The sequence below is a fragment of the Lithobates pipiens genome, unplaced genomic scaffold, assembly GCF_037356315.1.
Source record: "Lithobates pipiens isolate NorthernLeopardFrog02 unplaced genomic scaffold, aLitPip1_a1.2 Scaffold_3, whole genome shotgun sequence".
NCBI lineage: Eukaryota > Metazoa > Chordata > Amphibia > Anura > Ranidae > Lithobates > Lithobates pipiens.
Window position 1 is genome coordinate 203,457,133 of NW_027507790.1, and position 27,356 is coordinate 203,484,488.

Genomic DNA, 27,356 nt, shown 5'->3' on the forward strand with positions numbered 1-27,356 from the left:
CTCGTCTCCGGTCCTCTGTCTACCCTCACCCCCCGTAGGCCGCTGTGTACCCCGCACTCCGGGATTACACACGTACGAAGACTGTGTCTTCCACTTAGTTTGTTACCGCACCCCCCCAAGCGGGGTGCTGGGGTGATTCGCGGCTCCGGCCGTCCGCCCCTGCACTTCCCGCCCCTTTTTTCTGCTATCTTCTCCTGACCCCTTTCCACACCTCCTCTTTTCCTTTCTCCCCCCCCTCTCCCCACCCCCTCCCTCTCTCGGACATGGCGGTGGATTCCGTCAAGATTGTTTCCCTGAATGCAAGGGGCCTGAATACCCCGGAGAAGAGACGGATGTTGCTACATGACCTCAAGAAGGCTCATGCGGACATTGTCTTCATCCAGGAAACCCACTTTCGGGACGATAAGCTTCCCCTTCTCCGGAATAGACACTTCCCTCGGGTATACCATTCCACGAACCTCTCCTCTAAATCCAGAGGGGTGTCCATCCTGATCTCTGGCAAGCTGCCTTGGCAATGCCAGGCGGTTACAGCGGATCCGGAGGGACGCTTTCTCTTTCTGCAAGGCCTGATTGGGGATATGCAATTTACACTAGCCTCCCTTTATGCACCTAATGTTCATCAGGACAGTTTTATCAGACACACTTTAACACGTTTAATGGATGTTAAATCGGGCCAATTGATTTTAGGCGGCGACTTTAATGCCCCCTTATCTCCCCCCTCTGATACGTCATCAGGATACTCTTCTATGTCGCCCACTTGTCGGAAACGACTTACCCAAACCCTACATGACACCCAGCTATGGGATATTTGGAGGCTACAGCACCCCACTGAGAGAGACTATACTTTTTACTCTGCCCCGCACAAATGCTACTCCAGAATAGACTTTTTTTTGATTCCACACGATCAGCTACATTTAGTATCCTCTACCTCCTTGGGACAGATTACTTGGTCGGACCATGCCCCCATCTATATGACCTACTCTCTCAGTGACCACCCTTCCCCTAGATCTCGTTTCTGGAGGCTCAATGAGAGCCTTTTGCAAATACCCGAGATCCTTACAGATGTCACTAATGAGCTTGACCTGTATTTCAGGGAGAATGACACTCAGGGTTGCGACCCTGGGATTCTTTGGGAAGCCCATAAAACGGTTATTCGGGGAATACTCATTAAACATGGGACACTCCTTAAAAGAAAACGAAATGAGCACCTCTCGCAATTGCTCACCAAATTGACGACGCTAGAGACACAACACAAACATGCTCCCACGCAACCCTTAGAGACGGAACTGTTGTCCCTCTGCGCACAAATAACCGAAACTCTCCGCTATAGAGCAAAGGCGGCGGTACAATTTTCCAGACGTATATGTTATGAAAGCGGTGACAAGTGCGGTAAGACGTTGGCCAAGTCGGTTAGAGCTATCAAATCGGCTTCATATATCCCACAGGTAGTGAACCCGCAAGGCCAGAGAGTATCTACTCCTGCGCAGATCTCCAACACCTTTAGGGACTTCTATATGGACCTATATAACCTGCCCAGCTCTACCCGTAGCCAAGCCCAAATAGATGAGTATATTACAAACTCTCAACTCCCCTCACTTCCGCAGGAGACACGGGCTCTTCTAGAGGAGCCCATTACCCTGGCGGAACTGCAAGGGGCAGTCGCCACGTTGAAGACAGACAAGGCGCCAGGACCGGATGGCTTCACAGCCCAGTACTATAAAGCCCTTTTTCCAATATTGGGCCCACGTTTGGTGACCCTTTTTAATGCGCTTAGTGCAGACACCTCCCTCCAGAGGGACACTTTGAGGGCACATATCTCCCTGATCCCTAAAGAAGGCAAAGACCCTAGCCAATGTGGTAGTTACAGGCCAATATCCCTTTTAAACCTAGATCTGAAACTATTCTCCAAAATCCTAGCCACCAGATTGGCACGACATATCCAGTCCCTTGTTCACCTAGATCAGGTGGGGTTTATACCCTCTAGAGAAGCGAGGGACAACACCATCAAGGTGCTGAACCTACTCCACATTGCAGAAACCCAAAAAATCCCCTGTGTGTTGGTTAATACAGATGCCGAAAAAGCATTCGACAGGGTTAACTGGCCTTATATGTTCTCTGTCCTCCGCCACATTGGTCTGGGAGACAAAATGTTGCGGTGGATCGCCAATATCTACTCTATTCCCACTGCACAAGTCAAGGCGAATGGAGTCCTCTCGAGTCCCTTTCCCATCGGGAACGGGACGAGACAGGGCTGCCCTCTGTCGCCTTTGCTCTTTGCCCTATCCCTGGAACCGTTTCTTTGTACTATTCGGCGTAACCCTGATATCTCGGGAATCCGTGCTGGTGCCGCTCATTACAAAATCTCAGCTTATGCAGATGATCTTTTATTCTCGCTGACTAACCCCAGAATTTCCCTTCCGAACCTCCTCAGGGAGTTTCAGCACTATGGTGCGATCTCCCACCTGAAAATAAACTTTACGAAGTCCGAAGCTATGGGCATAGCAGTCCCGCCCCGAACCCTCTCTGACCTGCAGGCCAATTTTAGTTTTAAATGGACCGACAAGGCTTTGACGTATTTGGGCACGAAAATCCCGACTTCTCTTGCACAGACATTTGACCTTAACTTTCCGCCCTTACTGACTAGATCTCGATTGCTTCTAGAACAATGGCAGGGAGGGCTTCACTCGTGGTTCGGGAGAAGTAATCTCCTGAAAATGACTATCCTCCCCAAATTCATCTACCTCATTCAGGCCCTACCTATTCATATACCGCCTCTTTTCTTTCGACGGGTACAATCCCTTTTCACCAAATTTGTCTGGGCGCATAAGAAGCCTAGACTGCGCTACTCACAGCTAACCCTCCCCAAAAATTGTGGGGGCATAGCACTTCCCGACATACGTAATTACTTTCTGGCCTCTCATTTGGGTAGGATTATTGATTGGAGGCGTAATGCGACCTCTAAACTCTGGGTGCAGATTGAGCAGGCACAAACTAATATACCCTTGAAGGGGGCACTGTGGTGTTATAAAGAGCTCCCATCACCTTTGAAGCTGCACCCCCTTATTGGTACCACACTGAAGCAGAGTTATGGCGCAGCCTCCAGAACCTCTCTCATCTCCACAGTCTCTCCCCTACTTCCCATCTTGGGTCACCCGAGCTTTGAGCCGGGTCTACACCATACGGCATATGCACCTCTACTCAACTCTGGCCTGGACCACGCCGCCAAGTTTCTAGTGGAGGGGAGATGGCCCTCTTTGACAGAATTCACTGTGTCATCGGGAACCTACCGCCTTCCGTTCTGGACAGCCTTACAATTGCACCATTTCCTGCACTCACTACCACGCCCCCAGGACTTCGCGTCTTGCCTGACACCATTTGAGAGCTTGTGCTCCACGACCGACCCGTTGGCTCACGTACTTTCCCAGACTTATGCCCTGTTGTCCTCACCTGCAGATCGGCCTAACCTACCCTGTTTAGCGAAGTGGGAGCGGGACCTCGACCGTACATTCTCACCCCTACAAACGAAACGCATTGTTGCTCTAGCCCTTAAATCCTCTCTTTGTACCAAAATTCAGGAGACCAACTTTAAGATTTTAACTCGTTGGTACCTGACACCGTCCAAATTAAGCAAATGCTACCCCTTGTCCTCAGATCGGTGCTGGCGCTGTGAGGAGGAAAGAGGCACACTCCTACATGTGTTCTGGTCCTGCTCCAAGTTGCGGCCGTTCTGGGAAGAAGTCCGTCGCATCTCTCAGAAGTTTGCGGCCTACCCCATCCCGGATGATGCCGCTTTCTTTTTACTTCACCTCTCAGAGGCACCCCTTAAAACGTATAGGAAATCACTTATATGTCACCTCCTCAATGCCGCTAAGGCGTGCATTCCCCTTCACTGGAAGCGAAGCTCCCCCCCGACTGTGGCTCAATGGCTGCGGAAAATAGAGGACGTACGGAAAATGGAAGACATAATTTTTACTGCACAACACAAACAAGAAATATATAAAAAAAACCTGGGACATATGGTGTTTGTTCATATTCTCCACTGAAGGCCAAACGCTGCTGAAGCCCTGACTCCCCCCCCGGCTCCCCCCCTATGGAACTGTCGACCTGAACCACCGCCATGTCTGCTTCCCTGTCTCTTGACCGTCCCTGCTCTGTCTATCCCTGACCTCTTCCCCCCTCACTTCCCCTTCTCTTTTTCCCCCTTCTTTTTTATCTCTATTTCTCTGGCCCCGTTCTTCCCTGATTTCTTCCCCTTATACCCCTCCGATAACTCTGGGCTTCCTCCCCTCGTTTTGAAGGAGGAGGCACAGACATTGTACTCCACTTCTATACCCTTTCAATGAGCTCTCATTCACATTGTGTTTTTTTTTTTCTTTCCCCTCTTCCCTACTTGTTATGTGTGGAAGCAAGGACCCCTTACCTACTCATTGGTTTTACCATGTTTCCAATCATTGCATTACTCGGGTTGTTACTCTTTCTTGTACCGGAATGCTTTCTGTATTTATGGCTCCAATTGTTTTTTCTGTTTGTATTGTGGGGTATGCCCTCATCCGGAGTTGTATACAATAAACTTTATATTTGAAAAAAAAAAAAAAGAATTTAAGCTCCACGAGTGGCCTCATGTAATGAGCTGTATTGCAATTGTGCTATCCCCACTCTACATTGTAACATGATGCGCAAACTGTTGGCACTATATAAATCCTGTATAATATTCTAGGATTACAAGCTTAGACATGAAGCGGAGCTATATCTCAATGCGTGTCTTTGAAGCATGACTCTATAGACACAGCCTGAGATCTAGCATGCGCTGTGTGCCCCCATAGCAAGCCAATTGCTATGGGGGTATATGAAGAGGAGACAAGTTTGCCAGTGGGGGACCTACAAGAGGTGGTTCGGGAAGACTATGTGCCAAATCATTGCATAGAGCAGGTGAGTATAGCAGGTTCATTCATTTTAATAAAAAATAAATAAAATGAAACCTTTAGTGTCACTTTAGGTCTTGTTAGTTGAAAGGTAGGGCCTCCATGGATCAGACTGACTTGTTTTTCCAGTACATCTCACAGATGCATGCTTGAACTGAAATCCGAGGCCAAGTCAAAACCTCAAACTACATGTTGGTTCCTCACACTATCCTTGAAACCAGTGTGGCAGCTTTCATTATCTGGCTGAAATAGGTCATTGCCATTGCAGAATTTTCACAAAGAGATGTACCTGGCCAGCACAACAATATTTAGGTAAGTGGCAAGTGTACAGCATCATCCACATGAATGGCAGGACCCAAGGTTTCCTATCAGAACATTGCCCAAAGCATCACATGGCCTTTTCCAGTCTGCCTTCTCCCCATAGTGCCATCTATTGACCAGGTAATATATTCACACACCAGACCATCCACGTGATGTAAAAGAAAATGCAATCAAACCAGGCCAACTTCTTCCATTGCTCTGTGGTCCAGTTTTGGCATTCATGTGAACATTGTAGGCAAAACAGGTTTACTTTATGCCTAATCTTATTATTCACTTAACCTGTAATTGACAAAGCTATGACTGAACAGTATTTAGCATTACATAGCACCAGGTAAATAGGAGGTATTGGATATTCACTGGCAAGTATATCCTACATACAGCCATATCCATGTATGGCAAAAAAAAAAAAATTGACAGCTTCACTACTTATCCCTCCTGTAAATGGACAATTTCTGTCTGCCACTGATAGCCCTAGTGTTAACCCCTTCCCTACCAGTGACACAAAGTAATCAGTGCATATTTATAGCACTGATCGCTGTATAAAGGTTAATGGTCCCAAAAACTTGCCAAGTGTGCGATCTGTTGGCTGCAGTACCGCTAAAAATCACAGATCACCGCCATTAAGAGTAAACTAAAAAAATATATATAAATGCTATAAATTTTTCCCATAGTTTGAGGATGCTTTAACTTTTGCGCAAACCAATATACGCTTATTGCAATTTTATTTTTTACCCAAAAAATAAATATTTTTTAAACTTTAGGTTATTATAGCAATTTTTTTGGGGAAAAAAAAATAATGTCCATTAGAAATACAAAAAAAAAATGCATCAAATTACACGCCTCTTAGCACCTCCTGCTATATTTATTAGTTGTCAAAGTGCCTGCATAGACACTGTTATATGCAGTCGCCTTGTAAACAAAAACGGCAATAGGAGCCAAGAGTGGGGTGCGGCTGACCCATTTTTTCAAGTTTTCAATAAAATTTAAATCGCAATATGTCCAGATGATTCTGGAGCATTCATTTCCAGTTTTCATTAACCAGGTTGGGATCAACTCGTGTTATATGGGTTTAACCACTTCAGCCCCAGAAGATTTTACCACCTTCCTGACCAGAGCACTTTACAATTTTGCACTGCGCCGCTTTAACTGACAATTCCACGGTCATGCGACGCTGTACCCAAACAAAAATTGCATCTTTTATTCCCCCGAATAGAGCTTCCTTTGGTATTTGATCACCTCTGCGGTTTATTTTTTTTAAGCTATAAACAAAAAAACATTTTGAAAAAAAAATTTCGAAAAAAATATGGCTATAAAACCACCTCAAAATAAAAAAAAAAACATATCAATTTAGGCCTATATTATTTTACATATATTTTGAGAGAAAAAAATGCAATAATCTTATATTGATTGTAGTAATTGCTATAACTTTTGCACAAACCCAACAATTGGAAAGACTTATGGCATTTTTTATTACATTTAATGGTGATGATCTGCCAACGATACAGTGACGGACAAATTGGACTCTTGACATTTATACATGCTATAAATATGCACAGATTACTGTGTAAATGTCACTAGTAGGGAAGGGGTTAACACTGGGGGGGAGATCAAGGGGTTAATTGTGCGTTCCCTCAGTGTGTTCTAACTCTATGAGGATAGGACTGATTGGGGAGGAGACATAGTAGTTTCTACTTAGTAGGAGCCAACGATATGTCTCCTCTTCCCTGAAAGGACAGGGATTTGTGCGTTTACACACACAAATCCCTGTGCTGCTCTCGTGCACACAATCACGTGCCTCTGGCAGCCCACGTCCTCTGGTGGTTCTTAAAGGGATGTGCAGGGGTTCCATTCTTCCCTCGTAAATAGATGTGAGCCGCTCAGGAACTGGTTAGAGACACTATATTGCTATCTGAGGCAGCATTGTTTTTTTTTTGTAAAGATGTACATAACCATAAACTGGACATTACAAGTATTTTTAGTTTAAGAATTTCATTAACAGACCTATCACTTAAATATTTCCTCCAACGACAAAGTCTGATTACTACATACAGAATATAATTTTTCCTCCACCAGCAGCATTTTTTTTTTTTTATTATTTTTTTTTTTGCTAGACTCATGAAAATTCCTGTATTGTTTTATATCACTGGCCCACTAGTGACGGAATAGGTTATTACTTATCAGCATGTTGATCACAATTTTAAGTAAAGCTTAAAATTTTACATGCAACACTGTGTTCCTAAAAAATTCAAACATGAAAGATAAAACGGTTTTAAAAGCAAACTATAAGCAAACACAGAATTACCGTCATTAGTAAATTCTCCACTTTCTTGGTTGCCATTCGAATCTGTAAAAGCATTAAAGATTGTACAATTAGCGAGTCCTTAAACTAGCACTCAGACTTTATATTTCAGTGTAGGAAAAAACTGACTAGTAAGCAGGTAACACTTGCAAAAATGCATGCAAAATATTACCAAATTTACATAATTTTATATATAAAAAACTTTTGCCATTGTAATAATCTCTTGCGGGAAACATTGGATTTTTGACTTGCCTGTAAAATCCATTTCTCTGGAGCATCACAAAACACAGATCAGTTTTAAAAAATCTTTACTAAACAGGGTTATGTACCATCTACAGGTGATTGGACACTGCTAGAGACCGGAATCTTCACCCATCACGGCAGACTGCCATGTGGCCACATGACCACGTGACCTGCCACTTGGCCACATGACCACGTGGCCACATGTTGGGGATTGTCTACAAACTAAAACCAAAATGGGTTTAAAATATTATACGCAATTGTCATGTTGGAGTTTTATCAGTTCATTTTGTCTACTGTTCCTATACAGGTGATAAAAATGTAATTTTTTTACATGCTGGACTTCTTGATAAGTGTCATGAACTTAATAAGGTAAGTAAATACATTATTTCTCCCCTATATTAAATTTGGACTAGTAAAAAAAATTATATACTCCAAAGAGGAAGTAAACCATGAAAAACAAAACCAAAAAACTACAAGCATACTAGCTCATTACACCCGCTGCGGTCCCCGTTCCCCTCCTCCGTTGCCGCCATCACTCCCGGAGTCACTTCTGTGTATCGTGGCTCCGGTGCTGTGACTGGCTGTAGCCACAATGACGTCATGCGCACAGGAGCCACCAGTCATGTCACGATAGTCTTCAGAAACGGCACGCTTAGGCACCGTTGTCTACGTGTTTTCTGCTAATATCTCCTAAACCGTGTAGGTTTAGGAGATATTTCTTGCACCTACCTTTAGGTATAAGTGGTCCACTTTAATGACACACATGGATCCATGTATTGTAATAACTCTACTGTACTCACCTGTAATCCATCTATTAACAAATTTACAGTACCACCAGCAACCTATCGGATACAGAAGAGGAGGGGGGTGCAGTGGATACCCAGCCTGCGGCAGAGGAAGACATGGGAGTTGGAGGTAGGGAGCAAGCTCCTGAAGAAAACCCGTCTTCCCAATCAACAGCCATGCTTGAAAGACGTGTGCCACAACGTGTGCCTGTAAGTATCCTATATAAAATGTCCCATTTTTAAATGTTGACAGAATAAAATGTGCTAATAAATGTTCCAACCCTCAGATTCGTTCTGTTGGAGCTACTGCATCAAGAAGCAAACATCACGGACAGCACAGACCTGACATGGATGGAGCCATGCTGACATTCATGCAAGAAATGAGGGCAATGAGGAGGGCTGATAGCAATGATCCATTTTCCGATCCAAATAATGAGGATGCGAGTTTTGTAAAAAATCTGTATCACCATATAGCAAAGGTTCCCACTGCTCAGAAAATGGACGTGCACATGTCCATCTTCCATTTTACAGGTGTGTGCGTAAGGACTGGAGATCCCATGCCACCAGTCATTACCCATCCACCAACGTCCATATGTTGAACAAGCTCCGCAGCATCTTTGTCCCCATCCATACAACCACCCAGGCATTATCCCCCATCACCAACGTGCACCAGCCCCCACTGCCCAAAATTTTGTACCCCCACCTCAAGTGGCACCCACCTATGAGTCCTCCAGTTCCCAGGCCACTTCATACATTAATTCTCCCTGTCGTCCAATCCCTATCCAAATTCCCACAGTCCTTATCAGGACATTTAAAAAACCCACATTTTATGTTGCCCCGTTGTAGTTGGCCACCAAGTTTGCACTGCAGCAATAGATGTTTTTATTTGTGTTATATTATTTTATTTAAATCTGGTTGTACATGAGAATTATTTTTCCGTTTATATGTTGCGGTCACTGACATTAATAAACATAATTGACTGCATGGAATATTTTATTGTACTCTATACAAAACAAAAACAACCGATACAAAAGAATGTGATGGTCATCGGGTCATTAATGATCGATGTTGGCACTAGGAGAATTAAAACTACAAGCTTTATACACTGATAGAAGTCACAAGACTGCTATACTGCTAACATGAAAATGCATTATTTATTAAAACTATTGCATTTCAAGTTTATGTGGGAAAACAAATACAATGCAGGGTACCAAAAGGGGTCAAACATGTACTAACAAAGGTGTACCTAATAAAGTGCCTGGTGAGTGTTTTTACATAAGTCGATACTGCCACGAAACCTCTCCCTCTGGGGACATGATAGTTTGCAAACGTATCACGCATGGTAACAACTGAATTGTTGGGTCGCAGTCCAGTAAACCGTACAGAAGGTAAATTGATCTTGTCCTCTTCCACAACAGTAATTCCTTCTTTCTCACATATAATGCTATGGAGGACACAACATGCTTGTATAGCTAGTTCGGCATTCTCCAGGCTCAGTTGAATTGTTGTATGGAATATGCGCCACTTGCTGGTCAAAATGCCAAAGGTACATCCAATAAGTCGCCTTGCGTGACTCAACCGATAGTTAAAAATTTTTTGGGGGGGAGTTAGATTGTGCCTGGCATAAGGCCTTAGGAGATTCATAGAAAGTGCAAATGCCTCATCAGCTACAAGCACATGTGGCATATCTGGCCCCACAGTTCCTGGAAGAGGTTTGTCTGAAGGCAAATGTAAGTGGCCATCAAGTAGTCTTCTCCCCATTTCCGATGCTGTAAACACTCTTGAGTCTGCAGTACGTCCATACGCCCCAATATCTACAGCTACAAACTTATAATTACTGTCACAGATTGCCATAAGCACAAGGGAGAAGTATTTATTATAGTTAAAATATTGTGAGCCAGATCCAGGTGGCATCTGAATTCGGATGTGTTTCCCATCCAGGGCTCCAACACAATTAGGGAATTGGGTCTTATTCCAAAACCCATTTGCAATTTCCTGCCACATAGATGTATCTGGAACAGGCATTGCAGTACACCGAAGCTCCTCCCATATTGCTTGACAGGTGTCGTGCACAATTCCAGAAATTGTAGAGATTCCCAACAAAAAGTAGTGGTTTAGAGACGTATAGGATAGTCCAGATGCCAGAAACCTGGGAAGAGTAGAACAAATAATGAAAGGAGCCCTACATTATGCTGGACATAAGCAGAAAGGCTGGCTGGCTTACCTCAGGGTAAGTAGAAGTCGCTCCTCTGGAGGCACACAACGTCTCATATCAGTGTTCATCCTTTCCAAACAGGGTTGCAACTTTTCTAATAAAAATTCAAACGTTGGTAAATACATTCGCGTAAAATTAAAAAGAATTTGTGGGAAATGTCGCAGATCTGCATAGTGCAAAGCAAAAAACCCTTCAGTGGGCCTCTTCAGCAGCATGGGATGTGTCCAGTACCTGCGTCTTATTGCAGATTTCTTCCTGCTCATGCTTTTCTGTCTCCTCAATTAAGATAGCATGACAAATAATGTCACATGCTCAAAAAATCTCTCCAAATCCATTGCTAAATTAGCACATATACTACAGCAAGGAATCAGGAAGCACAAAGCCAGCTGAAATCACAAAGCAGCATGGGAAGCACAATGCATGCTGGGGAAAACAAGGAATCATGGAAAAATCCACATAATTCATGAAAAAATTATTAAATACAATTCTAAAAAATTGGATAAAAATGGATGAAAAACGGACAATAACCGGATGAAAAACTGAAACGAAAAGGATGAAAACTGACAACTGATGATAAAAAACGTGACTGAACTGATCTAATGTTTCCGTGCGCATGTGTGAAAGGGGCCTTAATATCAAATAAAATGATCATAGATTGTGGGCATGTCACAATAGATTTAGACAGAAAGGACACAAGCATAGACAACAATGTTGTGTACCTGCGTGTGACTAGCTAAACCCATATATCAAATATGGTAAGAGACCCAAATCTAAACCTCAATGTAGACAAACAGTCCTCACAGTCTGGTTTTCTGATGTGCTACCAAGATGTAAAAACATTAAGACACGAGCAAACCCTAAATGCTGCTTATTTCTGAAGTGCAGCTAGCTAGGTCATAACTGATATATAAATACAGAAAGCACAGGAACCCCTTTACTGTTGTGTTTTACTGATGTACAGCAAAACAAGGCTATAAATATAAAGACCCAAACCTCCATGTTGCATATTTCTGACAAACCACCAAATACAGTTATAAGATCAATATGAACACCAACTCCCGTGTTGTGCATTTCTGCTATGCCACAGGGTAAAACATGGAACACAAGACAATCCTTTTTGTCATCTGTAGTTCAGATAAAACCAACACTGAGAAAGGACACAAGCAACCTGCAGCATTGTGTTTTTCTGAAACAAAAAGCACCAACAAGCTTCAATCTTGAGTATTTATGCTCTACAACAACATAAAAGCAGACACTGAGGAAAAAGACAGACAGCATTTACAGCTGCAATCTTTCTGGTCTGCTGCAAAATAAGACAATAACGCCATGATGAGTATTTCCTGCTGTGTAGCAAAACATCAACCAGAATGGACAGATAAGCTTAGGGCTCCCACACCCGTGCAACCTAACCTGAAACTTGAGACTGCAAGACGCATGAGAAGTCATACACTATGGCTTCCAATGGGTACCGTTCGTGTCTGTGGAACGAGATTGCGGTCTTCCAACCTCCCCCCCCTCCCCCCTCTCCGCATTACTACCTCCGGGCAGTAGATGCAATAGCCTTTGTAAAGGCCTCAGAGCGAAGACTTCGAGGAAACGAGGAAGACGATTAAGAAACAGCTGAGGCGACTTCCTCCTCCTTGAAAATGGGGAAGAGTGATAAGAAGACCAGCAAAAGCAAGAAGAACCCCGCTCCAGCCACTTCCACCGAGGCCCCCCGAGAATGTTCCTGCCTCAACCTCCACCTCGGCCAGCGCCAGCTAGCAGAAACCAGCCAAGCCCTCCCCCCTGCAGACGGGCTCCCTACCCTAGAGCCTTGGATGAAGCAGACGGTCATGCTGCAGCTGAAGGAGGTGGGCAGAAGAGTCCCCGACATGACCCCAGAGATCTTCGGAAAGAAGATCATACTGTAGCAGGTGTTCAGCAGAGCGGAAACGCTTTCTGTGCAGGCCTTCACAAAAGGTACCTTTTTTATAACTTTTGTGTCGTTCCAGGTCTGCAGAAGGTACTGGGATATGGTTAAAACGAGTGGTCCTGAATCTCCCTTTCGTAAGTTCGCTGCGAACTGCCCCATAACACGGGACGAGAAGTGGGCGACGGTGGCCATGAGGAACCCCCATACCCCAGGTAAGGACATAGCCACCTACCTCCAGAAGTTCTGCACCGTGGTGAAGGACCCCGTCCGAATCCTCGATGCCAACGGCTTCTGGATAGGCAAGTGGTCCGTGCTCTGCAAGTTCAGGAAGGACCCTTCGGGGGACATCCAGCACCTGCAGCCATGCTTCTCCCTGGGCAACTCCGCAGGCATCCTTTACTACCCCGGGATACCCTACACCTGTAACAGGTGTAGCCACACCGGACATATAGGTAAGGATTGCAAAGAGCTTGCTTGCAGGTTCTGTAGGGTCACAGGCCACAAGACCAAGGATTGTCCAAGGTCCAAAGCCTGCAACCTCTACGGAGAGGTCGAGCATGTGTTTAAACACTGCCCCCATCGGTCCCGGTCCTACGCTGGAGCCCTGATCCAGGGAAAGCCATCTGCCAGCACCGGGAAGCAGCAGCCGGAAAAAGAAAAAGAACCACGGAAGACCACTGGTAAGACCCCCCCAACCCCTGCCTCCAGCACACCCCCACCCACCACCTCTGTGCTGGAGGAGACCCCATCCAACCCTGACCTGTCCTCCCTGGAGGACTTCCCCGCCCTCCCTTCCACCGCCACCAGTGGACCCTCAGGAAGCCGGAAACGGAAACCTACAAGTCTAACAGCAGAGGAACCTGCCACCTCCACTAAAAGGCCCAATGGGGACCAGGGCGACAGCGATGGACCAGAGCCAATAGTGGAGGACCTCGAGTCGGCGGGGGAGGAGGAGGAAGATGAGGATGTGGGGGGAGATGAGAAGATCGTGGCCAACCCTGTGCCTGACCTCCCCTTCAACTACCACGTCAATATCAACCAGAAGATGATGGAGGCTGTCCTGGAGGAGCTCGGTCTGTCCGAGAACACAGGACAAGCAGAGGAAGCAACGGAAGACCCCCCCCTCCGGGGAGGTAAGTTCGATCCCTTGCTGACTAGACCTCATACCCTTTTTCATTATGGAAGAGATCTCAATCTTTTCCATTAATGTGAGGAGTATCAAGGATACATCTAGAAGGCAAGCGGAAACTGACATTTCTTTCCACCCAGCAGAGTGATGTCTACATGCTACAGAAGTGCGCACTTCCTCCTCTGAGGTACACGCATCTGACCTCCCAGTGGACCCTTGGTCCCTCCTACTGGTCCGGGGGTGGCGATTGTAAGTCTGCAGGGGTAGCCATTCTTGCCAGGGGTGGGCGCTTCACGGTTGACTCCACCCATGAGCTAGTCTGTGGCCGTCTTCTGGTCATAGACGGCTCGTGGGTGGGAGAGCCAATTAGGCTCATCAACGTGTACGCCCCCCCAGATAAGAATGAGCGGCTGCGGACCCAACTCGTCACCACCAGGGCAGTAGTAATCGGCAGTGATTTTAACTGTCCGATAGAGGAGGATGGGCGCAGCTCCAGCATGTACGCAAAACTTGATGCTACATCTAGGCTGCTCAAGGAGATGATCTCGGAGGCTTCCCTGCAGGATGCCATGGGATCCATAGGGAAAGGTACCGTGAGCTACTCATGGTGCCGACCCGATGGATCGGTGCATACCAGGATCGATTTCGTGCTCACTTCAAGCAGTCAAGCATCACGATTTCTCCATGATCCCCTGCTTTTTCTCTGACCACAGGGTTATTCACTTTCGGGGTGACCTGGGCGAGGGCTTTGCCCACGGACCAGGCCCATGGAAGCTGAATAGTACCCTGCTGGAAAATGAGGAATTGATGGGGGAACTCCCGGAGGCCTATGCCACCTGGACGGAGGAAAAGCGATTCTTTGGAAGGGTAAGTAACTGGTGGGAGTTTGTGAAGGTCAAGCTGCACAGCTTCTTTCAGGCAAGGGGACGCCAGCAAGTGTGTGCCAGGAAGAGAGAACTCAGGAAACTGCAACGTCAGTTGCAGTCCCTGCAGGACCTTCATCACTGTGGCTGGGACGTTAGGCAGGACCTGGAGGACACCAAGAAGAGCCTGAAAGGGCACTTTGAGGAAGAATCCAGGCACATTGGCTTCCGTGCCAAGGTGGAGAATCTTGAGAAAGTTGAGAAGTGCAACTTTCTTTTTCAGGAAACTCCACTCAGGACACACACCCTTGTCAGAGCTGCGTGACGAGACCGGAACACTCCAGAAGGGAAAGGAGGCCGTGATGCAAGTGGTCAGCGACTACTACACCAACCTCTACTCCACGAAAACAACAGACACACAGGCAGCCGACAGGTTCCTGTCAGGTATCTCTAACCCAATTGATCCTGCAGGTTCATTGGCCGTCAACGCCCCCTTGGTGTTGGAGGAGCTGCACTCTGCCGCTAAATCCTTTAGGCAGGGCAGGACCCCGGGCTGCGATGGTCTGCCAGTTCAACTTTATGTAACGCTGTGGGATCTCGTGGGCCCGGACCTGCTCGAGTTGTACAAGGAGATGGTGGTGGAGGGCAGCATGCCTCCGACACCGAGGGAGGGGATGATCACGATTTTGTATAAGCGCAAGGGGGAGAGGTCGGACCTGAAAAATTGGCATCCGATCTCTCTTCTGAACATGACTACAAAATCCTCGCCAAAGTTCTGGCCAACAGCCTGCAATCTGTCATCGGACAGATCATCCACCCGGATCAGACTTGTGGCATTCCTGGTCGCAGGATTGCGGACAGCCTTGCACTTGTCCGGGACACGGTCCAGTACATTCATGGCCACCGTGCGCACACGGCTATGGTCAGTCTTGACCAGAAGGCCTTTGACCTTGTCTCCCATGAGTTTATGTGCAGCGCTCTGCGCAGGTTTGGTCTTGGGGAAATGTTTTGTTCGTATGTAAATGTCATGTATAACGAAATCTGTAGTGTGGTGTTGGTGAACGGTTGGAAAACTGACCCCTTTCCAGTGTTGGCTGGGGTCAGACAAGGCTGCCCCCTCTCACCTCTGCTTTTTATCTGTTGTATAGAGCTCTTCGCCCGAAGCATCAGACGGACCCGAGATTAGAGGGATCACCGCACCAGGACCGGACAGACGGGAGGTCAAGTGCTCGCGCTACATCGATGATGTGACGGTGTTTGGTGCCGACCGGCGCTCCATCGACACACTCGCCCAGACGTGCGAGGACTTCGGCCAAGCTTCAGGGGCAAAAGTCAACTGCGGGAAGTCTGAAGTCATGCTCTTCGGAAAGTGGTTCCTGCCTTCTTCTGCACCCATGCCCTTCAGCATCAAAGCAGACTTCATGAAAATTCTTGGGGTCTGGTTTGGAGCAGAGGGCGTAGCCCTGAAGTCCTGGGAAGAAAGACTGACGAAAATGGGACAGAAGTTTGGACTTTGGAGCCTCCGAGAACTCACCATCGAAGGTAAAACACTGGTACTCCGCAGCGAGATCCTCCCTATGTTGCAGTACCTCGCCCAGGCCTGCCCCCCCCCCCCGGGTTAACACCTGCAAGGCCATCACCAGGGCAGTGTTTCACTTCATCTGGAGCTCCAAAATGGACAGAGTAAAGCAGGCGGTTATGTTCAAGGAACCCTTCAAGGGCGGTAAGGGCGTGCCCGACATCGCCACTCTGAGGGTGTTCTTTGCCTGTAACTGTATCCGCAGAAATTTGGTGGACAGAACTGTAGACTCTGGTGGTAACTCCATGTCCTGTTTTTTACTCCTGCCTCTTTGGAGGTCCCTTGGATGGGACAAATGGGACAGCTCCACCCCCTACAACTGGGACACTCCTTGGTACTACTTGGACACTTACGTTTATTAAGGAGCTGGGGCTACATGGAGTGAAGCCCAACTTGTGGAAGCCAAAAACAATCCAAAAGTTGATTAGAACATCAGACATTGTTGAGACTGTTCCAGGCCTCCCTTCAGCCACTTGCAAAGTGGTCTGGAGGAATGTTTCTTCAAAGAGACTCACCAACAGGCACAAAGATCTGGCGTGGATGGCAATCCAAGGGGTGTTGCCGCTCAGGACATTCCTGCATGCCAGAAACCTGTGCAGATACAGACACTGCCCCTTTTGCATAATCCAGGAGGAAACTGCTCTGCGTGTTTTCTGGAAGTGTCCCTTTGCACAGGGCCTGTTGAGGGCTCTGGAACCTGACCTCAAAGACTTTGTTAAACACAATGCTATCACACACTTTAGTATGTTGAACGGACTCTTTTGTGGAACTCAATCACAGGACGACATTGATAGTGCCTGGCGGGTGCTGTGTTACTTTAAGGACGCTGTTTGGTGTGCCAGAAAGCTCCTCATCCACCAGAGGGAGAGGATGTCCATCGAGGACTGTCACAGACTGATTCACAGTCTGCTCAGAGACTATCACTTGATGGACTTTAAGGAGGAAGAGGTTTGAAGATTTCCCCCCCCCCCCCCCCCAATCACCACTATGTATCCTTTGGCAGTTCAATAAAGCTTCGGGCCTTTGAACTCTTTCCCCTCCCTCCCCCACCTTCTCCACCCCCCCCCCCCCCCATCACACCTGTTGTTCATTGAAATGCCATTTGACTATGACTATATGACTTGGATTGACACGTCTTCTGTAATGCTTTAAGGGTAATGCGGCGTCATACATGATGTGATGTTTCGGGGTATTATTACCCTGCGCAAGACATCAGGCATCATACCGCAGGATGAATGTAATTTATTTGTATGGTTGGAAATTATGTAGTGTATTTATGCGCTGCGTCGCAGTACAGAGTGGAATGTACCCTGTTCAAAAGTATTTTGTTTTTTGTATATTTTCTTGCAAAATAAAGTATACATTTTCAAAAACAAGCAATTATGTAGCTCTTGCATAGGTTTGCACAGAAAATCCTCAATTAAAAGGATGTAGGAATCAATCTATGGTAAATCGCCTTTAGATCTGCCACTGAGTGGATTGTAACCCAAAACACAAAAGTTTTTTTCTTACCTCCTACACTATAATATATAACCACCGTGTAAAGGTGGAGTGGGAGGTTGGAGCTTATGAAAGTTACCTATAGCAAGAAACCCCCAAAAGGAGGATCTGTCACAAGGGAACCCCTACTGTGCCACACAGAAGCTTGGTCCCTGCCCATCCTTGAATGTCAGCTTTTAAGCATCATGAAGCAACTTCATATTCCTAGCAGCTGGGCTAATAGGGCCGGTAACCTAGTGCACCTGCTGACCAGGGGAGCTTCTGAATCCACCAACCACTTCACAATTAATAACTTGTTCAGTGGTATACCTGGCCTGTAAGTAACTTTGTATCTACCAGGTTCCCCTCTATACGCTATAATCATCCCTACTAATGTACCACAACTGGGCTTGTAGGGAGAGGCTGGCAACCTACTGATGCGATAACCACAGTGTCTCTGCTTTAAGAGGGAGCTGTGGCTGGAGGTTTTAGCAGTGGCGTCTGGGCTATTTGTATCCCGAACCCCCGGTTCTGCACTGCACCAGTCAGTATATACACTGGGAAGGGGGGGAGCAATGGCCTACCTACCTCTTTCCCATCTGAGGTGGTTTAGGCACACTAGTTCCTCTGCACCACCTGTCCACCATACAGCGTCTCTGATTTAAGAGGGAGCTGCGGCTGGTGTTTTTAGCAAAAGCTTAAGGGCTATTTGAATCCAGACCCCAGGGGAGATTGTCTCAAATGCCCAGAAACCCTCCGGCTGGAATTGGGGATTCGGCAGCTAAATTCCCAAGGCAAAGGATAGTACTCACTGTTGTAGTCTTCCCTTTTTGCCACAGCCAGCGGGCTTGCTTTTCCATCCTTATGGTCCGCACGCAAGGAGGATAGCCGCCAAAGTGCGCCCCCCCCAACTGCTGTCCCCCTAGGGAGGTGCAAGGTTAGGCTGTGTCCTGCACTGTACCAGTCAGTATATACACATGAGGGGGGGGGGCAATGCCTTCCGTTCCTCATTCCCATCTGAGGTGGTTATGGCAGACATCCACCGTAGTGAACTGGTGCCTCCTCGCTCTAGCGAAAGGAGGATGTGGGCGCCTGCTCCTACTGACTCTCAGCCTTCCCTCCTGGGTAAGAACGCCGTCGCCATATTCCCGAAGTTTGAAAATGACACGGGTGCTTGATGCCACGCCCTCTCCGGCAGCCCACGCGAGCTACCGGGGACCCAGGAGTCGGGGACACTGTCCCCCTGGAAAGAACCGATGGCCAGCACCCCCGTCTGAACAACCACCTGTACAGGTAAGGAGGGGAGACAGGATAATGGCCCCTGAAGTTCTGGGTACACCACTGTACCCAGGGTCCTTCAGCTCTTAGGGGGGCTCTTCCCAATTTCTGCTGCCCCCCCCCCGCCCCCCCCCCGCAAGGAAAAGATAGGGGAATCCCCCAGGAAGGACAAGAAAATCCTACCAGACCCAGAAGCTTCCCAAGCTTGTGGTCCGGCTCCCAGGGGGAGACAACCAGCCCCAGGCTTCGGGTCATTTGGAGAAAAAAAAAACAGTTTCACTGTGTAGGAAGAAACACAATCAAAAACTGAGGATCAAGGGGAAGGGTGGGGACTTAAAACAGCTGTCGACTGATTGTGTTTCCTGTAGGGAGGAGCCTCTCATCTCTCAGGTGTGCCGTCCTGGAAGATGACTTGAGAAAAAATTATTATAATACTAATCAAATAAGGAGATATCTAGAAGCAGTGTTCATTTGGGTTTTTTGTGCTGATTTACATGGGACAAAGTTGTGGTGGAGAGTTTACAACCACTTTAAGGGGTGAATTCCAGAGGGTCAACTTGAAAAGTTGAGTCCCATGTGCCAATAAAGACAGGGAAGCAAACATTTGAAAATGCTAAAGGCTCAGAAATATACCTCGTCCGAATGTACCAAATCCACCTCGACCTCTGCCTATTGGAGAGGAAAATATATTTTATTAGTACATAGTTTTAAACATTTTATGGTCAATCGTTTACAATTAAGATTTTTACATGTCATCAAGAAAAGACTCGAGGGCCTGCTTGCAAATTAGCAGAGGTTTAATTTGAAAAAAAAGACAATGCCAGGGTTAAAAAAAAATTGGATTTTTGTACTCACCGTAAAATCCTTCTGATTGACACAGCTCCATTAATCTTGACCATAGGGTTGTTGCGCCATCTTCAGGAGAGGACTAGGCAGAACATGTTATACATGTGTAAAAACAGAACTTAACAGTTGCGCCCAGGGGGCGGTCCCTCCAGTAGCATCCCCTCAGCCTGCTTCCTGCAGCTCAGTACGTCAACAAGCAGTATAACAAACCAATAGCAGGGGAGGGTGCCGTGTCAGTCAGTGAACTTCAGCTAAAAGGATTTTACGGTGAGTACAAATATCCTATTTTCTCTTTAGTTCACTGACTTACACCGCTCCATTAATCTTGACCATAGGGACATCCCCAAGCAGAAGTGCTAACAGGGCTCATTTTTTTAACCCCATTATGTTACTAAACGTCTTAGACATCTGTGTTTTTTGGTGCTTTTTGCAGAAACGCACTACAGTTCATTTACATGGTTTCCTATGGGACACATTCACATCTATGCTTTTTTCAGACGCTGCGTATTTGGAAAGGGTCAGCGAATTTTTTTTAACAGTGCTTTTTTTGGTTCAATACACCTCAATGGAGGAGCTGCAGAAAGGCATATAATGCGTTTTTTGCAGAAATTTGTGTTTTATAATCTACCCTACAAGAAAAAAAATGCAAAAACGTAATTCTGCTGGCTTAAGACCAGACCACTTTTTGCGAATCTGAACTGCGCTGCTTTAACTGACAAGTGAGACGTGGCTCCCAAACAAAATTGACGTCCTTTTTTCCCCCACAAATAGAGCTTTCTTTTGGTGGCATTTGATCACCCCTGCGTTTTTTTTTTTTGTGCTATAAACAAAAAAAGAGCAACAATTTTGGGAAAAAAAAATATTTTTTTACTTTTTGATATAAAAAAATAACCCCCAAAAATCTACATATAAAAAAAAAAATTTCCCTCAGTTTAGGCCGATCCGTATTCCTCTACATATTTTTGGTTAAAAAAAATAAAATAAAAAAATATCGCAATAAGCGATTGGTTTGCACAAAATGTACAGTTTACAAAATAGGGGATAGTTTTATGGCATTTTTTTTTTTTTTTTTTTTTTTTTTTTACCAATAATGGCGGCGATCAGCGATTTTTATTGTGACTGCAACATTATGGTGGACACATCGGACATTTGACACATTTTTACGACCAGTCATTTATACAGCAATCAGGGCTATACAAATGCACCAATTTCTGTGTAAATGACACTGGCAGTGAAGGGGTGAATTGTGTCCTAGGGGCGTGTTACTAACTGTGGGGGGCAGGGCTGTGTTAGTGAACACTGATCTCTGCTCCAATCACAGGGAGCAGAGATCAGTGTCACTTGTTGCTAGGCAGAACGGGGAGATGCGGTTTACTTCCGCATCTCCCCGTGAGACGATTGCGGGTATCCCCACGGCGATTGAGTCCACGGGACCCGCGACCGGACCCACGGGGGTCCCGACCAGCATGCACGCGATGGCAGAGCGGCAATTTCAAATGGACGTACCTGTACGCCAATTTGCCTGCCCATGCCATTCTGCCGATGTACATCGTCGTGCGCCGATTGGGAAGTGGTCAATACAAAAAAATTTGATATCTCATATTTACCAGATTCAACCTTTAATAGTATATACAGTATGTATCCTCTAATAGTATATACAGTATATACACTATATCTCTCCTCTAATAGTATATACAGTATATCTCTTCTCTAATAGCATATACCAGGGCTCGACAAACCCCAGGCGCCAGGTCGCCAGTGCGACCAGAAATCGCAACCTGGCGCATAAGCTGCCACCAGCCCACTCACTATTGATGCCCCAGACATGCAGCAGCATTAACACTGACTGCCGTCCTCCCTCCTCCACACTCAGCGGCGCCGCGCTAAGTGTGTGAAACTGACAAGCAACGGAGAGAGGAGAATCTGTCAGATTTCAGCTTGATGTCGGGGTGGGTGGGACCCAGCCGGAGTGGGCGGGACCTGGCCAGGGTGGGCGGGACCCAGCAGCTATCAAACACCAGCCAATGGGATCTGGGCGGGCCGCTACGTTTATGTGGCCCCGTCCAGTTTCTTAAGCAGCCCAATAGTTGGCTGGTGTTTGATAGCTGCTGAGTCCCGCCCACCGGCCGGGTCCGGCCCACGACATCAAGCTCAAATCTGACAGATCAGCCTCTGTTACTTGTCAGTTTCACACCCTGGCTGGGTCCCGCCCACCCCCGACATTAAGCTCAATTCCGACAGCTCCTCTGTTACATTTCAGTAACAGCGTGCTCCGTGTGAAACCTTCCAGCGCCACCGCCAATCAGTACCACCTGCCACCACCAATCAGTACCACCTGCCACCACCAGCTGCTAGTGCCAACCAGTGCCACCGCCAATCAATACCAACTTCAACCGCCTACCAGTGCCACCTGCCAGTGACAGCCAGTGCCAACCAGTGCCACCTGCCAGTGCAACCGTCAGTGCCACCTGCCACCACCTACCAATGCCACCTACCACCAACCAGTGCCACCGCCAATCAGTGCCAACTAGTGCCACAGCCATCCAGTGCCACCGCCAATCAGTGCCATCTGCCAGTGACAACTAGTGCCACCGCCAACCAGGGCCACCTGCCACTTCCAAATCAGTGCCACATGCCAGTGTCAACTGCCAGTTCCAAACCAGTGTCACCTGTCAGTGCAACCGCCAACCAGTGCCACCTGCCGCCAACCAGTGCCACCAGCCGCCAACCAGTGCCACCAACCAGTGCCACCTGCCAACCAGTGCCACCTGCCAGTGACAACTAGTGCCACTGCCAACTGGGCCACGTGCCATCACCAGGGCCACCTGCCACTTCCAACCAGTGTCACCTGCCAGTGCCAACCAGTGTCACCTGCCAGTGCCAACCAGTGTCACCTGCCAGTGCCAACCAGTGTCACCTGCCAATGCCATCTGGCAGTCCCACGTGCCTGCCAGTGGCAACCAGTGCCACCTGCCACCGCCAATCAGTGCCACCTGCCAGTGCCAACACCAATCAGTGCCACTACCAATCAGTGCAACCTGCCACCACCTACTAGTGCCACCACCAACCAGGGCCACCTGCCATCACCAACCAGGGCCACCTGCCACTTCCAAACCAGTGCCACGTGCCAGTAGCGCCACCTGCCAATGCCAACCAGTGTCACCTGCCAATGCCAACCAGTGTCACCTGCCAATGCCATCTGGCAGTTCCACGTGCCAGCCAGTGCCACCTGCCAGTGCGACCTGTTGCCAGCCTTAATCTTTCTGGTCAGCACATAACCCTGATGTAACAGCGTTTCATTGGAGTTATTGACTGGGTGCTCCATTGTGAGTTAGGGATAGGGGGTGAAAATGAGTGGCCTTTACCCTGGGAGCTGACAATCTATACCACTCAAAAAAAAACTGGCTCCTAAAGTCAAAGCAAATTTGTCAACCCCTGGCATATACAGTATACCTCTTCTGTCATTCGAGTGGATTAGATATTTTGCTCCCTAACCAAAGTTTTGGTTATTTATATTTACCACTGCATAGAGATATTTAAGAATAAAATTTCCTTTTTTTTTAAACCGATTAACAGAAACAATAAATCGGCCAACTACCGTATATACTCGAGTATAAGCCGAGATTTTCAGCCTCTTTTTTGAGGCTGAAAGTGCCCCCCTCGGCTTATACTCGAGTCATCGCTGTCTGCCCGCTCGATCAGCGTGTCGAGCAGACAGACAGCGGCCATTCTATGATTCAAAAGCCGCGCCTCCGGCTCCGCCTTCGCCTGTGATAGGCGGAACACTGAATTTCCCAGCAGCCTGTGTTCCGCCTATCACGGGCGTCGTCTCATCCTCGTACTACGGACGAGGATGATACGACGTCCGTGATAGGCGGAACACAGGCTGCTGGGAAATTCAGTGTTCCGCCTATCACAGGCGAAGGAGGAGGCGCGGCTTTTGAATTTTACAATGGCCGCCGACGAAGAGGGCACGGGACGGAGGCAAGGCAAGGCACGGCACGGGACGGGACGGGACGGGACGAAGGCAAGGCACGACACGGGACGGAGGCTCGGGACAAAGGCTCGGGACACAGGTAGGCTGGACACACACACACACACACACACACACACACACACACACACACGGATGGATGGATGGATGGAGACACACACACACACACAGGGATGGATGGATACACACACACACAGGGATGGATGGATACACACACACACAGGGATGGATGGATGGATGGATGGATGGAGACACACACACACAGGGATGGATGGATGGATGGATGGAGACACACACACACAGGGATGGATGGATGGATGGATGGAGACACACACACACAGGGATGGATGGATGGATGGACACACACACACACAGGGATGGATGGACGGACACACAGGGATGGACGGACACACAGGGATGGACGGACACACAGGGATGGACGGACACACACACAGGGATGGACAGGCATGTCTCACCCTCGGCTTATACACGAGTCAATAAGTTTGCCAGTTTTTTTGGGGGTAAATTGGGGGCCTCGGCTTATATTCGGGTCGGCCTATACTCGAGTATATACGGTAATCGATTATGAAAATAATCGTTAGTGGCAGCCCTAACTCAAAGGTAACCGTTTTCTTTAAAAAACAGAAAAAGGAGTGCAGAATTTCAACATTACAGGGCCGCCTACAAAACTTTGCGGCCAAAGCATACACTTTGTTGAATTTGGTAAAAAAGTGAACGGACGACCAAGTCGCCGCCCTAAATACTTGAGCGACTAACGCTTGATGTCGGAAAGCCCAAGAGGTTCCAATAGCCCTTGTGGAATGGGCCGTGACAGGAAAAAGGGGGCACTAGCCCCTTCAAGGCATAGGCATGTACCACAATCTGTCTGATCCACCAAGAAATGGTGGCCGACGAGACCGGTCAGTCTGACTTGCAACAGGGAGCCGTGGCAGACAAATACACCCCTCGTCCAGGGATTAAAGGGCCACCTCCTTAAGATGTATTGGGGTTAGGACACAGATGGCAACACAATTTCTTCATTGATGTGGAGCGCTGAAACCACCTTCGGCAGAAAGGAAGGTTGCAGACGAAACACCACCTTATCTTTATGGATAACCAAATAGGGCGACTTTCAAAACAAGGCCGCCAGTTCGAAACCCTTCTAGTAACGGCCACTAGGAAAACAACTTCTAAGAAAGACTCAACAAGGGAATTTTTCTGATGTTCTCAAACTGCAGTTTCTGAATCGCCGATAGCACCAGGTTCAGATCCCATGGGGGTAGCGGTGGATGCACCAGAGGAACTACATGCAGGACCCCTTGAATAAAAAATGCTCACTAGAGAATGAGATGCCAGGGGTTGTTGGGGAAAAAAACAGCCAAGGCTGATATTTGTCCCTTAATGGTGCTTAAAGCCATTTTCTGTGTCTACTCCTCGCTGTAAAAACAGCAAGATCCTGGAAACTGAAAAGGTGCGTGGACGCCACCCTTAGTCCTCACACATGGAGATGTAGGCCTTCCAGGTACAACGGTATATCTTCCAAGAAGAAGATAACCGTTCTCTCAACATAGTAGAAATCGCAGAGTCCGACAGGCCCCGGTCCCTTAGCACCTGGCTTTCAACAGCCATGCTGTTAAAACCAGCAATGGTAAAACAGGATGGAGAATCGGACCCTGAAACAGAAGGTCCTCTCATAACTGTAGCCGCCAGCAAGCGTCTGCAACCAGGCGCCCTAAGTTGGCGTACCAGGGGAGCTGAGGCCAATCTGGGGCAATCAGTTTTACTGGATCCCCTCGGTCTTCACTCTGCAGAGCAGATGTGGTAGTGGCTTTAGCAGGGGTTAAGGCATAGATCAGTCGATACTGACCCCACGGAGCAACCAGCTCGTCTGCCAAAGAATCTCTTGTCCTGGATACGAATCTCAGCACCTTACGATTGAGACGGGAAGCCAGGAGATCCCCAGCGCAGGCACAGTAGGCTGAATACCTCCGGCTGTAATGCCCATTCTCCTGGGTCCAGCATCTGGCGACTTAGGTAGTCTGCCCTGTCCATTTTCCACTCCCAGGATGTAAATGGTCGAGGCCCTGGGTCGACTGTACTCGAGAGAGATTTGTCCCATTTTGTCAAGATCTTCTTCTGCAAGACTCTGGTATGAAACTGGGCGTACGGTACCGCCTCGAAGGAAGCTACCATGAAACCCAGGACTCGCATGCAGAAGTGCAGCGACGACCACCTGCGGTACACAAATAGTTAAACCGCGGCTCTGAGAGTCCGCTTGTAACACTCTCGCTTCCATGGAGTCCAGCAGTAAGCCTAGGTACTCCTAACGCACAGACTTTAGGTTCAACAGCCACTCAAAATCCTTTTCATGGTGATCGCCACATCCTCCTTTAATTCTGAGGGGGAAGATGCTCTCAGGAGGAGAGTCTAGGTAACCTGCCATCGCGATCCCACGTTGTCGCAACGTTGCCAAAATCTGAGCCAATACCTTGGTAAAGACTCGGGGGGCTGATGCCAAGCCAAAGGGGAGAGCCACAAACTGGTAGTGGGCTTCCCCGACTGCGAATCGCAGAAAATTCTGATGCCGGAGGCATATGGGTATGTGCAGGTGCGCATCCTGGATGTCCAAAGACGCCAGGGAGTCCCCTTGATTGAGTGCAGTGACTACTGAGCAAATCGATTCCATTCTGAACCTCTGTACTTTTACAAAGCAATTGAGGGCTTTTTAGGTCCAAGATTGGATGTACCCCTTCCTTTTTGGGGACTACAGATTGGAGTAGAACCCCTGGAACCTTTGCAACTCTGGAACAAGCACTATCACCCCGCGGCTTAGCAGGTCCCGTACCACCCCCATTAGGGCCTCGCAATGCCCTGCAACACTCCGCAATGCCCTGCAACACTCCGCAATGCCCTGCAACACTCCGCAATGCCCTGCAACACTCCGCAATGCCCTGCAACACTCCGCAATGCCCTGCAACACTCCGCAATGCCCTGCAACACTCCGCAATGCCCTGCAACACTCCGCAATGCCCTGCAACACTCCGCAATGCCCTGCAACACTCCGCAATGCCCTGCAACACTCCGCAATGCCCTGCAACACTCCGCAATGCCCTGCAACACTCCGCAACGCTCTGCAATACCCTGCAACACTCTGCAACACCCGCCAATACCCTGCAACACTCTGCAATGCTCTGCAACCCCCGCCGATACCCTGCAACACTCTGCAATGCTCTGCAACCCCCGCCGATACCCTGCAACACTCTGCAATGCTCTGCAACCCCCGCCGATACCCTGCAACACTCTGCAATGCTCTGCAACACCCGCCAATACCCTGCAACACTCTGCAATGCTCTGCAACACCCGCCAATACCCTGCAATGCTCTGCAACGCAGTACTCTGCAACACCATGCTCTGAGATACCCAGCCATAGTCGGTGATACCCTGCAATACCCAGCCATAGACATCTCCCGCCGCCCTCCGCCCTCCGG

General features: G+C 47.9%; 1 protein-coding gene across 4 annotated transcripts in view; it reads right to left on the bottom strand.

The window, feature by feature from the left end:
* Nucleotides 1-27,356, bottom strand: part of DDX4 (DEAD-box helicase 4) — a 329,051-nt gene that overhangs the window by 201,635 nt on the left and 100,060 nt on the right. For all 4 annotated transcript variants that reach the window (XM_077462713.1, XM_077462714.1, XM_077462716.1 and 1 more), the window contains 2 exons: nucleotides 19,662-19,697; nucleotides 7,546-7,587 (listed from right to left, as the gene is read on the bottom strand). In XM_077462713.1, coding sequence (XP_077318839.1) covers nucleotides 7,546-7,587; nucleotides 19,662-19,697 — 78 coding nt within the window. The remainder of the gene's footprint in view (nucleotides 1-7,545; nucleotides 7,588-19,661; nucleotides 19,698-27,356) is intronic.